Genomic DNA, 15446 nt, shown 5'->3' on the forward strand with positions numbered 1-15446 from the left:
CTGTTTGTCTCCCCCCACTGTACTATGGGCTCCCAAAGAATGATTCTTATTTACCTTTGGAGCTCCGGGGCCCAGTTCTATATCTAACGTGGGATAGGTATCAGTTAATTTTTGTTAAATTGAAGAGCCCTCCCACAACCTCAATAGTCCAGGGCTTTTGAAACTGAGAGGAAATAAGTAACCTCTTCCTGCCTTCCTGGTACATACGGCTTCAGCAGCCTTTCCACTCTGGGTTTATACATTCTTCCATCTTCCCACTTGGTACTACCATCTACTTACTTACCTGCCTTCCCCTCACCCCAACTCCCACCTTCTAAATCAACTTAGGGCCAAAGCTTCTCTGCCTCACAGGTGAGAATGAGCCCACCCAAACTTAAAATTTCCATTGAGTTTTGTGACTCAAGTGGGAAGTAGGAGGTAGTATGGTATAGTAGACAGAATCAGCACTGGTGTCAGACAGACCTGGGTTTGAATCCCATCTCAGTTACCAGTTGTATGACCTAGGTGAATTCCTTCACTTCTCTGAGCCTCAGTTTTCCATGTATAAAACATGGAGACTAATGCCTTAGGTTGGGCTCCTCCAGAAGCAGACCTAATTTGAGTGCAAAAGGTTTAACTGGGAAGCAATCAGGCCAGGATTAGGATTAGGGCAATGCATGTGAAGTGCCTAGCAATAAAATGTAGAGAATCCCTCTTAGGTTCACACAAGTGTCAACGCTGCCTTTACATGAACCCAAGAGTGAGGGCCCCTCACCCTAGTCCCAGCCCTGATCCAGGAAGCACCGACAGGGGAGTTGGAAGTGAGATAGGAAGGGAAGGAAGCCAACAGAGCATACATAATTAAGTTGCTGCTGGGAGCCACTGAGGCTCAATCCCACAGGGGAACTCTGGGAGACAGATAGAATGCATCCACCTAAGGTGAGGAAGCTGGAGAATTTATCCTCCAACTTCCATCTTTTACTGGCTGATGGCTGCCTCAGGGGCCCTCGCTCCCTGGCACTCCCAGCCTGTGCCACACACTAGCCTAGAGAAGTGCTAAGGCAGAGAGTTACAGGTTCTTGCAATAGGACCCTGCGGGTATGTAATAGAACAGTAAGTGCCCAGGGGAAATGGGCAAGGCAGTGCCTCTGCTATAGGGCTGTGATAAGGATGAAATGAAATAACACAACCACAGTGCCTAACACAAAGGTTACCTTCTCTTTCCCAATTTATCACAATAGCTTGTGAAATTCTTGGATCTTCCCAGCTCTTCATGAGTTGACAACACCATCAGAACAGCTGCTTCCCATCTTTCGGAAGAAGCAAAACAAAAACAAGAAACAAAACCCAAAAACCCAGGGGTCCTAGGCAAGCTCTAAACACCCGAGCTTGCTGTGGAAGGCTGGTGCTTGATGGAACTAAGGTAGTCGAACTGTAACCTCTCACATCTGCTCTTCACCCCTCTCTGGCTTTTCCTCCTCTCACTGTAACACTACTTACGACATACAAAACTAGCATCACATTGAGTAACGAATGCTGCCATTCACTCACCTTCTATGAGACAGATACTGTGCTTTTACCCACATTATCTTACTCCTTAGAACCCTGTAAGATTTTTCCCATTTTATAGAAAAGGAAACTAGGTCTCACAGAGGTTAACTTGTATCAGAAGCAGGGGTTCAGACTCAGGTTGATGTCATACTCTTTTCACTGACTTTGTCTCTTCACTGTCTTACTAAGGCCCCTCCCACAAAACCGCTGGTATTGGGAGAATAAGACAAATGAGCAGCTTTTACCAAAGATAGAGGTGGGAGGGCCTGGGGAGATGGCTGTTTCCCCCTGACTCCACACTAGTTAATAAATAAGCTGACCAGTACTAATCCTGCTGATCCACACCCTCCTCCAACAATTTGCCAATGATCCATGTTCTAGGGAGACTGCTCAATTTTAAGTTAAATAATTCACTTTCTAGAATCAGCCCTTTATCTCTTCTTATCTTCAGGCAGAGAGATAAACATACTATTCCCTGTTTATGGAACTTTACCTCCAATAAATTGCCATTTACTAAGAGAAAACTAGTGAGAGTTAAGCTGATGGGCCAAATTATTTCTCAGAAGGAAAACAGGAAAATAATCAGTACTAGAGTCAAAATACAGCATTTTCATTAGGACTGATGAGGCAGGGCACTGTGGTCTCACTTCCATGGACAAAAAGTGGTTTTATTTGTTACTCTGAACCTTTGTTTCCTCATCTGAAAATTGGGGAGGATAATACCTACCTCATAAGGTTGCTGTGAGGAATAAATGAAGCTACACTCATTGCCTGAACCATAGCAATTGCTCAAAAAATAACAGCAATATTAATGTGATGCTGGCCACAATGTCAGTGCCATCCAACACCAAGACATGGTGAGCCTGCCATCCTGCCTTTTTCTAACTCAAAGAGCTTGTGCGCAAAGGCAGCTAGGCAGGAAACAATGCATTAAAGGCCTGTGCTGTGCCTTACATCTAGCTATCTCTGAACTCCTCAGTCTAACACACACTTCATGTTTGTTTTAAAATAAAGGAAAAGAAAATTTTGGACTTGGTAAATCAGAAGTTAGGAGAGTGTGAGTGGTGCCCTGTTTATCTTGTCCCAGGATCCTTTCCTGGTTGGCAGCCACCTCATACCATCTCCCACTACACCTTCAAATCAACTTGGGCCAAAGCTAGCTTTCTCAACATCCTTGTTTGGTCATCTCCCTCAGGCAGTTGCTTCTGCCATTCAACATCCTCTCATCTTTGGAGTCTGCCTGTGCACTGAGGATAGACCACATCTCTGCTCTTCACTGGAAGGTCCTGGGTAATGTGGTTGAGAATGTGCACTCCTCTACTAATGAACTCAAATAGAACTTATTTCCTGTTGCTGCTATGACCTCTGATGGCAAGAGAATCAATCTCAGTTTTAGCAGATGAATATACAAGGCATCCCCACTGGTTAATCTAGGAAGAAAAAGTAATTGTATAGGAACTAATAACTTAGAGTTCACTTACAAATTCCTGGCAAGAATTGTCAGACATATCCCTCAAAGGTCCTATGCTCTGGCTGAGAATTCTTAACTGGGTGAGGCAGCAAGATGAGATGACAAGTCACTGAATGTTAAGGACAGCAGAACAGAAGTAGAATTCAATGCCCTGGCATCTTCCAGAATGATGTCAGAGAAAGTCAAGAGTAACCACACAGTGTTCAGAACTGTGCACTACACATTTTGTGAATATAGGCAGTATGTCAGAGACCAGTAATGGAATTCATTCCGAAACATGCAATTTATGAGTCTGAGAACTAGCTCCATAATTAAAATATCCCTCCCCTAAGCCCAGAGAAAAAAAGGAAAATCTCCATCTTATTGAAATAAAATTTCATACAAACATAGATAAATATATTTAAATTTTCTTTTTAATCACAAGTGAATTCAAACAGACTGTTATAAAACAGAATACTACACACAGTTGTCTGTATAGCTTATAGAAAACATAAAAACCAGAACACTGAGTGGGTGCTGGTGGTAGAAACTGCAGGGCCAAAACCTGCATAACAATGAACTGGAGACCACTAAGGCTTAATGAACATGGCCCACCCCTATTGCTAATGGTTTTGTCAACCTTTAGACCCTAGAAATTCAGGATTTCCTCCTTCTTCCTCTGCCTGCTTTGGTCCGTGTCCGGCTACTTGACCGGACGGTAAGCTGCTTTTTAAAGTCCACTAAGCAATCTGTGGTTTCCGAAATAGAAACAAAAGACTTGATGGGAGACTCATTTAAGTCGAGATGTGCAGGGGAACTCTGTATCTCTCTGCTGCAACCTGCCTCTTCTACCCCTGGTGAAGGCACCCTAGAGAGAAGGAGAAAAAAATCAGAATTCAATATACACCTACTAATAAGCACAAAGTATGTGCACCAGGGGTATTTACATATACTATTATTTCATGTAATCTTTGGAATAATCCAATCAGATAAGTACTATCATTTCCCTTTCACAGATGAGGACACTGGGTAAATCATATACCCAAAGCCACACAGTTGGGTAGTAAAGAAATGAGGATTCAGACCCAAATTCCCAAGCTGCTTGAATTTTAAGTCAGAAGACAAGGGTTGGGTGGGGATAGAGAGGCAAAGAGGAGTAAGACAGCTTTTCCTCTGCTTGTTCTGACACCATGAATGAACTTGAGGTAGTTATCCAATTCTCAGCCCAGATATATGGCAGGCACAGAGTTATACAGAGAGCAGTCACACAGTTCCACAGTTTTCTACTTCAACAGTCTGAATATCACACTATACACAGAACATAGGACCAGGGCTGTACTTTTCTAGAACTGCTGTCAGCCACACTTCAATGCACACCCCAATTCACCTGAAGGCTCCTGTCTCTGAAAACTTGGTCTTTATCTCTGCATCTGTAATAGGACAGAAAAAGTAATAATGTTGTTAGTGGTGGTGTAATCATAACACTTTTCACTGATCGTGTGCTTCCTATGTTCTGGGCACTGCTCTTCATCAGGCTTATCCAGGTAGCTCAGATCCCCAATCCCCAGACCAATGGAATGTGAGCATTAGCATCCAACAGGCTTACCTGCAAAAGTACAGAGGTAAACACTTTTGAATGAATAACCACTGAATAAATCTACTTCAAATCTGGACTTGAGGAACAAGGAGTTGCCAAGGGAAATCTGCTACCTGAAGAGATTCACAACCTGCTGACCTAAAGGCAGCAGGCTATGGGGCTCAGAGAGGCTGCCTTTTTATAGTCATCAGAAGGCACAACAGATTTGCTTGTTCGGAATGAACTATTAGAACTAGATGGGAAGCAAATCTCACCAGACCTAAGCAAAAGTTCCTCTTCCACCTACATCTAGTAAATTTATCAATAGCAACTATTAACAACAACAACAGTAATAATAGCAGCTAACATTTATCAAGAGCCTACTTACGTCGGGGAATATGTGTGGAGCTTTACTAGATATAATCCTTTCAATCTATGAAGTTGGTATTACTAACTCTATGCAATGCTCTTAAACAATCCACTCTACTCCTCCTTAAATATTAGGCACAGAGACAGAATTACTTCCTACAGTCCCTCAGGAGCAGAGGTTGAGACACTATGCTAAAGGTAACATGAATGATGCACAAAACATTAGGAGATGACAGTAATGACTAGTTTTCAATGCCTATTCCTTTAGGAGGTACTTAGGACTTGTACCACATTCCACTCTGATTTGGAAATGTTTTTTCCCCAGTTCAAAAGGCAAGTAGAAAGTTCAAGCTTTATAGAGGCTGAAACAAAATACATGATAAATAAGACAGAGTATTTCATCTTCCTTAGGGAGAGATGACCTAGACCAAGTCTCAAAGGCTGGCTGACTGGGTCAAATGTGCAACCACGTAACTCTAGCAAAAAGTCAGGGGAGTTGGTAGTGGCTATTTTTACTAGAAGGCCTCAGAAAGAAGCTCAGAAAACTGGTCCTGGGATCCCCACCTGTAGTCTTGTACTCAGACTGTTCCAAGAGACTAAGGAGTCGGCCTTCACTGAAGCCTTTTTCCTGTGACAGAGAAAAATAGATGAAAGGGTTACACAGTGTCTAAAATACAACTTCCTTAGCCCAGATCGCACCTATCTCCAGGAGAGAAGAGGTGTAGGGGTACAGCTGTAGGAAAGTCTTTTGCTTTCTAATAAACGAGGGTACACAGTAAAAAAGCAAATATGATTAAAAGAATACGTCTTTATGCCAAGAATATATCTAAGAATGGATACCAGAGTCAAGGCAAATTATTCCACCAAGATCGTATTAGAGAACAGTAACCTTTGACCTATGATAGATTTGGAGAGGTTTAAAATAGAAAATAACAGTTTCAAATTAGCTTCTAGAGGCAGCGATGACAGAGAAAAAACTAGCTCTATGGTATAAGCACATACCCGTAAGCCCTAACTCCAAATTACCACCTAAACATCACCCCATTCATATAAGGAAAAGATAATTTCCCCTGATTCTTCATACTTTTCTTCATATTCTTTTTTCATCATGACAGATAATGGCTTCTCCATCTTAGTGTTCAGTGACTGCTATGTCAGTAAGCCTTGGACATGGAGCTGCTGCTTTATCTTTGATCTCTAAGCCAAGACTTGCTCTTCCTGATCTCTAATCACAAAGCCCAGAAAGCACATCTTCCCAGTGACCAGGACCACATCCTACAGTTTCCTAATAAGGCTAGGCACATGAGGTGTTCAACAGAGTTGACTGTATGTTCCTGGCAGTGGGTATACAACTGGATATACTTTCTGGAAAGTAATCTGGCAGTATGTTTCAAGAGATTTTAATGTTTATACCCATTGCCCTAAGAGCTCCACTTCAGGAAATCTATTCTAAGGAAATAATCAGTGGTACAAAGACTGATTAATGTTTTAAACACAGCGTTATAATACAGAAGAACTGGAAAACAATCTGAATGTCCAATAATATGAGAACGGTTAATTGACTGTGCGATACAAACATTAAGAGTAATTTAAAAAACAGTTTAAAAATAAACCCAGGAAGGTGTTTATGTTACAATTGTAAGTGTATATATACATATGCACATACAAGTATACGTATGTACACATATGTGTATATATACATATATAATATGGTGTCAATTACATTAAAATGCATTAAAAAAAGACTAGAAAAAAATAGGCCAAAATACTAGAAGATGTCATCTTTGAGTAACTAACTTATGGATGATAATTTCGCTATTGTTCATACTTTTTTTTGAACTTCCCATATTTTCTACAATGAGTATATATTACTTTTTAATTAAAAGAAAAAATAATTTTAAAAAGCACAAATCCTATTTCAAGATAAACAGAAGAAGAAGGAAGGAGGGAGGAAAAAAGCCCAGAACAGAACTGTGGAGGGTTAGGTAACCTTTCCTAAAACACTCCACACATACCTTTGGGTTCCTCAGCCGTTGTGGACGCTTCCCCTCCACAGCTGAGCATACTCTATCACTCTCTTCAGGCCCATCTCCTTGGTCACCTCTTGCAAGCTGGAGACAGGACTCTACATGACACTGATACTCTCTGAATGGGACTAGGGATTTACAGAGATAACACTTCTCATTCCTAGCCAATCAGAAGACAGAGAGAAAAGGCAGTTTTAAGATTTGCTTTTGCCTCTGTGCTCCTAGATACGTCTCAAATTGTGTTTTTATGTCTTAAAGTTATTCTGTGAAGAAGACATATCAACCAAAGCAGATTCGCTCAGCAGGATCGCCAATAAAACTAACCCAATGCCAATCAAAAGGACTGAGTGATTAGTGGTTTTCCCTGGCTGTTTCTCTTACCCTGCTGTTGTGGCAGTGGGATGATAATGAAATCAGCTCTTCTAACTATCTCAAACAATGCTAATTGCTCTCCAGACTTCAGTCAAACTCTTCTCAAATTAAGTGTAATCGTTTTCTTCAAAGAGAAGTTAAAATTTAGACAGAAAAGGGAACACCAAGAGCATTAAATCAAAATGACATTTTTACCACGGTAGATGAACTTGTCTGATTAGTATATCAAGTCCGTCTATATGCTGACTTCCTTAATTCTACAACCTGCAACATCCACTAGGAAGTTACTAAAACCATGTGGTTCTGCCAGAGGCTTTTGCACAACTTCATATATACAGTTATTTTTATCTTTTTATAATCGTAGAGTTTGTGGAAAGAGGAAATTGTGTCCCTGAGGTAAGGTTTATTAGGCATCAGCAAAAATGGAATCACTGGAGACAAAGGAAGAAAATGAACATTTATGAAGTATTTTCTCTGTGGTCAGAACTGGTACAAGGCCCTTTAAACACAATTTCTCAATTAATTGGTGGGCCCTATTAGGAAGGTACTATTCTCCTCGAAGTCCTATAGCTAATAACTGTCAGAAGCCAGGTCTGCCTGACTCATAAAATCATCTTAGTTTTAAGAAGCTAAAGAAAACTTTCCAAAGCTTCTCCTTCTGGCTGTTGCTATTCGGTTACTACAGAAAGATTTAGATTGCCTTTATGGAAAAATTTCTCTGGGAGGGTCTTTAAAATAGGAGAAATAAGTCTCTCAAGTAATTAATCATTAGAGAGAATACAAGTAAAACTCTGACTTATGAGAAAAGCTACACTAGTGTACCTTTCAAGGTTTATTAATTAATGTAAAAAGCATTTATTAACCCCCTACTACATGAGAGACGGCAGCACTGTAAAAGAAGCATAAGTTTTTGAGTCAGGTAGACTTTGCCAGTTCTGGCCACATGATCTTAACCAGTTACGTATAATTTCTCTTCAGTTTCTATATTTATTTCTAAAAAAGAAAGAATACTACCTTATCAGCTATTGTGATAGCTACAAAGTAAATAAACCACCCAGCACAGCGGCTGGCACATAATATTAAGAGCTCAACAAACAGGTATTATTGTTATTGCTGTCTCACACACATTTTATTAGATGCCGGGGATATAAACATGAATGAAGGCAAGTATCTGCCTTCAAGTAACTCACAGACTAGCCACGGAGACAGAAATGTCAAAAACGAAAGGAAAAAAATTACTGCAATAGTGTGATGAATACAGTCCTAGAAAAATGACTGCATGACAGAAGGATTCCAAAAGGAGCAAGTGGAGCTCTGCTCAACTCAATTAGGGAAGGCAGCCATGAAATTTAGGATCTAAGATAAGATCTCTGTTTCAAAGATAAATGTTTCTAATGACTAACTGCCCTAATGTATTGTTGGTGATGTCTTTACTTTCAGGAGGCAGCACTTATACCTGACCCACCCCTTGCCCCTGCCTCCCTTTGTAATGAATGTGCTTTCTTAGTCAAGCTGCAACCCACAACCCAAGGAAGTCTTCAATATTGCCCAACTTCTTGCAACTCAACTTCTGTACCATTACATTGCAAAATAGCACACTGCTTCCCCAAAGCACCAAACACCAATATGCAAATTCAAAGAAAACAGAAAGCTAAGAGCAATGTGGAAGTGGAGTGAGTGGCAGGGTCTTTTCAGAGTAACAAAAAGGGATACAGAGGCCACCCACTTATGCTGACATAAACTGGGAATATGAAAAAGAAATACAGGCATTAAAGCAACAAAGTGATTGCCAGGCCGAAGAAACCCAGGGTAAGAGAGAAATTGGTCTCTTATTCGGTCTAAGTGATGGTATGTGTTAATAAGCAAGAGCTCCGTAAACACAGTATACCTACTTGTCAATGTCTAGGGAAATCTGAGCAGCTGTCCCACTGTCACTCTTGCTCTTTCTCTTAGTCTCTTTTTGTCTCCGAGTCAACACTTTCAACAACAAAAAAAAGAAACAAAACAAAAAAGAAAAACTGTTAGTTGGCAGTAGACTCTAAATATAAAAGACAAAATGTACTTGAAGAAGAAAAGTTTAAAATCCTATTCCACTGGGAGAGGTGACTGTCTGGGAAACCTCTGCCTTTCTAGTACAGAGAATATTACTTGCATAATATGGACTGAAACTGCCAGCAGCAAGATATTCCCATATTTGCTAATGAGATCTATTTTTCCTCTACTTGCCATTAGATCTAAAAATCTAGTCCACACCAAGAAAGGTTTTTGTGTACTATCCTAACTTGCAGCACTAGGGGGAAGGATTTATACTTTCCCATTGAAAACTCTGTCTTTGTGACACATATACTCCAATAAGATGCTTTATGATATATAGCAATGACAGCTAAATCTGAGTGCCCACATTAGCTCCAATCTTTACAAAACTGAAAAGTGTTCCATTTACAAGTGAGAAAATGAGAGCTCAGAACAGTTAACACAACCAGTCTTTTCCACTACAATAGGACCACCTCCTAATTCTAGTGGGTATAGACAACTTTAGTCCAAGTGGCATACAAATACTTTTCTCATAGCAAAAGGTGTCTGTTTATCAAATCATACTCTCTTAAAGGGTCTTGGAAGTTAATTAACCAACTGTTTTCCAGTCTTCATTCCTTGCAGTTAACAAGAAGAACTGTGACCATCTCACTTCAAATATTGCCTTTGTCCCTCCTGACACTTGACATCCCCATGACAGAGAATTTAGAAAGCTTATCAGTTCACAAAATAATTTAGGTTGTGAAGCATTTACCTAGACCAGGGGTTAGCAAAATTTTTCTGTACAGGACCAGGTAGTAAATATTTTAGGCTTGGAAGGCGATATGTCACATCGCCTTAACTGTCATAACTACTCAACTCTGCATTATAGCAGGAAGGCAGCCATAGGCAACATTATAAATAACTGGGTGTGGTATGTTCCAACAAAACTTTATAAAATCAGATGTCTAACTACATTTGACTCCTGGCTGGCCATAGTTTACCTATCCTTCTAGTCCAACCTCCCACTCATATAAATGCCTCTATAAGCAACCCTGACAAGTGATTAAACAGTCTCAACTATATCCATTCACTGAGGAGAATTCACTTCCTCCTAGGTAAACCCATTCTACCGCTACACAACAATTCTGGCTTAATCTGCATTTACTGGGGGCTGTATGAATAAGTTTACCCCCTTTTCCACAAGTCAGCTCTTTGAACACTTAACAAGCTACATTACAATCTTGGTTTTACTCAGTTGTCTGACCCACTAAAATGTAACCACCTTCAAAACAGGTACTATATCTAGTCATTAAGCCAATCACTAATAAGACTTGGACTGCAGAACCTTTGAGGGCCTAGGGTAGCTCTAATCCTTTTAATGATCCTCTGGAGATGGGTATTATTATTCTGCCCTATTTTAAACGTATGAAAACAAACTCAAAGGAATTGACTTTGCCAAGCTATCACAACTAGTCAGAAGAACCCAGAACAGTCTAGATCTGTCTGATTCCTATACCCATGTTTTACCTTCCTAGTTAATCTCCTCTACATACACCCCAATTTGTCAGTCTTCTATGTGTGGCACCTCAAAATGGACCCAATATTCCAACAAGCAGTCTGACCAGTAAAGAGAACACAAGAACCACAAGCTGCTTTGTCTGGACTCATATTCTACTAATTCAGCCAAGGCTGTGTTTACTTTATTGACAATCCTGGTATTCTACTGGCTTAAACTGAGCGTAAAGGCAATTAAGATCTATCCCCTATCCTTCCAAATCATCTTCAAAAATGTTATCAAGACAGGTCTCCTAATTCTTTACTTGGGTAACTAAGTTGTTGGGTATGTTTCCCCTCTAACAGGACTTTATATTTATCCCTATTCTTTTCAGTTGAACATTCCAGTCAGTTGAGATCATGTGAAGTCTTGATTCTGTCATCTGATGTTATTAGCTCTCCCAGCTTTGTGTCATCTGCATATATTACAAGCATGCTTTCTACATGTTCATCCAAGTCACTGGGGAAAAATGACTGTTAAAGATACAGCCAAGGACACAGAAAACTGTGGCATGTTACCAGAGAAGCCTGTCTTCCCCTAGTCCAAATTTCCTTTAAATACTTAATCAAGCAAGTATTTATTGATAATCTTCAATGTGTAAGTTTGGGGAGATATAGGAAATTATGAGGCATGGTTCTTGCTCTTAAGGAGCTTACAATTTACTAAGGGAGACAGCACATACATTCAAATAACTATAATACAAGGTGTAAAGAGATACATATAATAAAACATGATCATACACAGAAGCAACTATTAATAATGTCTTATCTCTAGGGAGGATGACAGGGACACCTGGGGACTGGAAGAGGAGGCAGGCATATTTTTCACTATATAGTTTTCTGTACTACTGAATTAAAAATTAAAAGGGCGGGCTTCCCTGGTGGCGCAGTGGTTGAGAGTCCGCCTGCCGATGCAGGGGACACGGGTTTGTGCCCCGGTCCGGGAAGATCCCACATGCCACGGAGCAGCTGGGTCCGTGAGCCATGGCGCGTACGGAGCCTGTGCTCCGCAACGGGAGAGGTCACAACAGTGAGAACCCCGTGTATCTCACACACACACACACACAAAATTAAAAGGCCTAGTATTTACCTGAAGAAAATAAAATGCTAATTCGAAAAGATGTATGTGCCACAAGTTCATTGCAGCATTATTTACAATAGCCAAGATATGGAAGCAACCTAAGTATCCATCAACAGATGAATGGATAAAGAAGAGGTGATATATATATATCACTGTTTTCCAGTCTTGCCTAAGGGAACACAGCTAGTCGAGTCCTAGCCTGGAGACCATTTTGTCCAACTCTAAAGTTGGTGCACATTATTCCACTGTGTGCCACTGCTTCTTTGTATCTTAACAGTGCCAAACCAAGTCCTAAGTGCAGTTCCTTAGGGCGTTTTCCATCCAGTGGTATATAAAGGCCTGAGTTAATGGTCGTAGGTTTATAGGTGGCTCTCTCAGCTCTCAGTGATGTTCCTCCTTTCTGTTTTGCATACCTTGCCCAGGTAGTTGCTTTCCTGGTAGTTGTCTTCAGACTCCATCGTTCCCTTTTGAAATCTTTGGCTGTTGTCACCAGCAACTAAGTTTTTGGATTTAAGTTTCATACTAAATTCTCTGCCTGCAGCTTAGTTAAAATGGCTCTCTCAACACTCATAAACCAGAGTAGCAGACTCCTTTAGAGCAACTTACACCTTTCTTCTTTGTAGGGGCAGTAGTTTTTAAAGGAAAAATGTAGCTGCAGGGGCCAGTCCAGTCTGCTCTGATCATAACATTTAATAATAGAATTAGCATATAAGTCTCAGCCATCTGCCAAGTCTCTTTTCCACCTGCCCACTTAGCACTTATCACTTTCTCTCTTCCCTCTTACCCTCTTTTTCTCTTTCCCTTTACCCTCTTATTTCCCAGGAGAGCAGCCTGCTCTTATAGAAGAACATATATTACTTTAAAGTAAAGCTCATATTGCACTTCTGGTGCCATGTTTCTTTGTTATTTTAGCTTTGTGATCTTTGTCAGTTTATTTCATCATCTATAAAATAGAGTTAGCTATATATGCCTTGCCAGGACCATTGTAAGGATTAGAGATTATGTTTTTTAAGTCCCTGGCACAGAGAAGGTTCTCATAAAACAAGAGCCCCTTTTTCCTGTGAATCCATTGCTATGATTTAAATTGACAAGTATTTATTAGCATCTAATCTATGCTAGACTCTGCTGGGGATGGTGAAGAGATCAAGACAAAACCCAGAATCTCTGAATTCAGAAGGTTGTGTGATGTAGAAAGGAGACTGACATATAAACAAATAACAGAAATGTGCTAGGTGCAGAGGTATATATAAAGTGCTATAAGCAATTAATTCCTTTTCCAGCCCTGTTTGTGGAGTGGTTTCCAAGTATTTCTTTTGGGAAAAATCCTTGGTAGTCAAGATGGGTAATAAATAGAAAGAGAGAGAGAGGGAAAAAAAAAAACCTTAGAGGTTTCTGTAATCAAAGATGCAAACATTTTAAGAATTGATTTCAGCACGGCACTTGATAAAATCTCTCATAAAGTCCTTGTACATAAGATGGAGAAATGTGGGCTGGCTGATAGAATAGGAGGTGGATTTTGAAGGTGGTTATACAACTATGTCCAGGATGTTTTTCTCCTGCAGTACTTTATTTTTATTTATAAAATCTCTGGGTTGGAGGGAACCTTAGAAATAGATCATCTACTCTAACTTGTGCCTAAGGCCTTGCTGTAACCTGATCTCTTTTTCTCCCTTTGAATTTTTTTTTTTTTCATACCTGTGATTCATTTATTTTTTAACTGGAAGTTTGTGCTTCTTAATTTCCCTCACCTATCTCTCTCCTCCCCCCACAGCCGCCACCCCCCACCTCCCTGGCAACTACCTGTTTGTTTTCTGTATTTACAACTCTTTCTGTTTTGTTATGTTTGTTCATTTGTTTCACTTTTTATATTCCACATATAAGTGAAATCATATAGTATTTGTCTTTGTCTGACTTATTTCACTTTGTATAATACTCTCTAGGTCCATCTATGTTGTTGCAAATGGCAAGATTTCTTTTTTTTTATGCCTGAGTAATATTCCATTGTGTGTGTGTGTGTGTGTGTGTGTGTATATATGTGTGTATATATATGTGTGTATATATATGTGTGTATATATATATATATATAGCAAAGATTTCAAAAGGGAACGATGGAGTCTGAAGACAACTACCAGGAAAGCAACTACCTGGGCAAGGTATGCAAAACAGAAAGGAGGAACATCACTGAGAGCTGAGAGAGCCACATATAAACCTACGACCATTAACTCAGGCCTTAATATACCACTGGATGGAAAATGCCCTAAGGAACTGCACTTAGGACTTGGCTTGGCACTGTTAAGATACAAAGAAGCAGTGGCACACAGTGGAATAATGTGCACCAACTTTAGAGTTGGACAAAATGGTCTCCAGGCTAGGACTCGACTAGCTGTGTTCCCTTAGGCAAGTTAATTAAGCTCTCTGAGTATCAGGTGACTTACCCACAAAATGACATGATAATAGCATCTATCTTCATGGGTTCTGGTAAGGATCACATCAAATAATCCAAATAAGTTGTAAGAGTGTTCAGCCCACAGAAAGCACTCAGATTATCATTAGTTGTTTATTATTATGTAATTCTCATTATTAGTCTTCCAAATTTATTTCTTAGTCTTAGCCAAAGATTTAAGCCCATCTTTAGAACATACCTACCAGCCTATCTATAATTTGCGTTAGGTCTTAGTCTTAAGTGGTTCCCATACTAATTTGTACAGACAAAATGAACAATAACCAAAGCATTACAGAACAATTACCAATACTATGTAAACATCAGCACATACTTATTTCCAAAACCCTAAGCAGACAAGCAATCAAAAATAAAAACATATGGCCTTGAACTGTAAACAGTGAAGACAATGGCTCCCTGAGTTAAGTGAAAATTATATATACAAAGAAGAGAGATTTGGCAGCATGACAGTGGTTACTCTCAGTTTGTCTCCCTTAACCTCAAAACCACATCAGCAGAAAATAATGGGAGGCCACAGAGTTGTTTACGTTCCTGCTAAGACCGCCAATCCTCCAGCTTAGCACTTTCTCAGTGGGATGTTAGGGGAAAAAGGGAAGGCCTGCTCCACCTGCATGTTGTCTGCCTCAATGCTGCCAGCCTTCCCCATGAGAGTAGTCCCAACAAAAAGGCTATCAACAGAACTAACCATTATCTACCATTCTGACACACGTGGCTGTTTAAATTTAAAACTTAATTAGAATTAAATGTAATTTATTTATTTTTCTTTTTTTAATAAATTTATTTTATTCTTGGCTGCATCGGGTCTTCATTGCTGCACGTGGGCTTTCTCTACTTGTGGTGAGCAGGGGCTACTCTTCATTGCGGTGCACGGGTTTCTCACTGAGGTGGCTTCTCTTGTTGCGGAGCATGGGCTCTAGGTGCACAGGCTTCAGTAGTTGTGGCTTACGGGTCTACAGTGCAGGCTCAGTAGTTGTGGCACATAGGCTTAGCTGCTCCGTGGCATGTGGGAT

At 40.1% G+C, this 15446-nt stretch overlaps 1 protein-coding gene across 6 annotated transcripts in view; it reads right to left on the minus strand.

Moving 5' to 3' along the window:
• Positions 1 to 3364: 3364 nt before the first annotated feature.
• The window catches only part of UIMC1 (ubiquitin interaction motif containing 1), a 126004-nt gene continuing 113922 nt past the window's right edge, over positions 3365 to 15446 (minus strand). For 5 of the 6 annotated variants that reach the window (XM_027098187.1, XM_027098189.1, XM_027098190.1 and 2 more), the window contains 5 exons: positions 9217 to 9301; positions 6941 to 7112; positions 5490 to 5553; positions 4368 to 4410; positions 3365 to 3848 (listed from right to left, as the gene is read on the minus strand). In XM_027098187.1, coding sequence (XP_026953988.1) covers positions 3638 to 3848; positions 4368 to 4410; positions 5490 to 5553; positions 6941 to 7112; positions 9217 to 9301 — 575 coding nt within the window. In that variant the 3' untranslated portion in view covers positions 3365 to 3637. The remainder of the gene's footprint in view (positions 3849 to 4367; positions 4411 to 5489; positions 5554 to 6940; positions 7113 to 9216; positions 9302 to 15446) is intronic. The other variant, XM_027098191.1, reaches the window with a different exon arrangement.

Source organism: Aethalodelphis obliquidens, unplaced genomic scaffold (assembly GCF_003676395.1).
Source record: "Aethalodelphis obliquidens isolate GAN/ISIS:26980383/991018 unplaced genomic scaffold, ASM367639v1 scaffold121, whole genome shotgun sequence".
Lineage (NCBI taxonomy): Eukaryota > Metazoa > Chordata > Mammalia > Artiodactyla > Delphinidae > Aethalodelphis > Aethalodelphis obliquidens.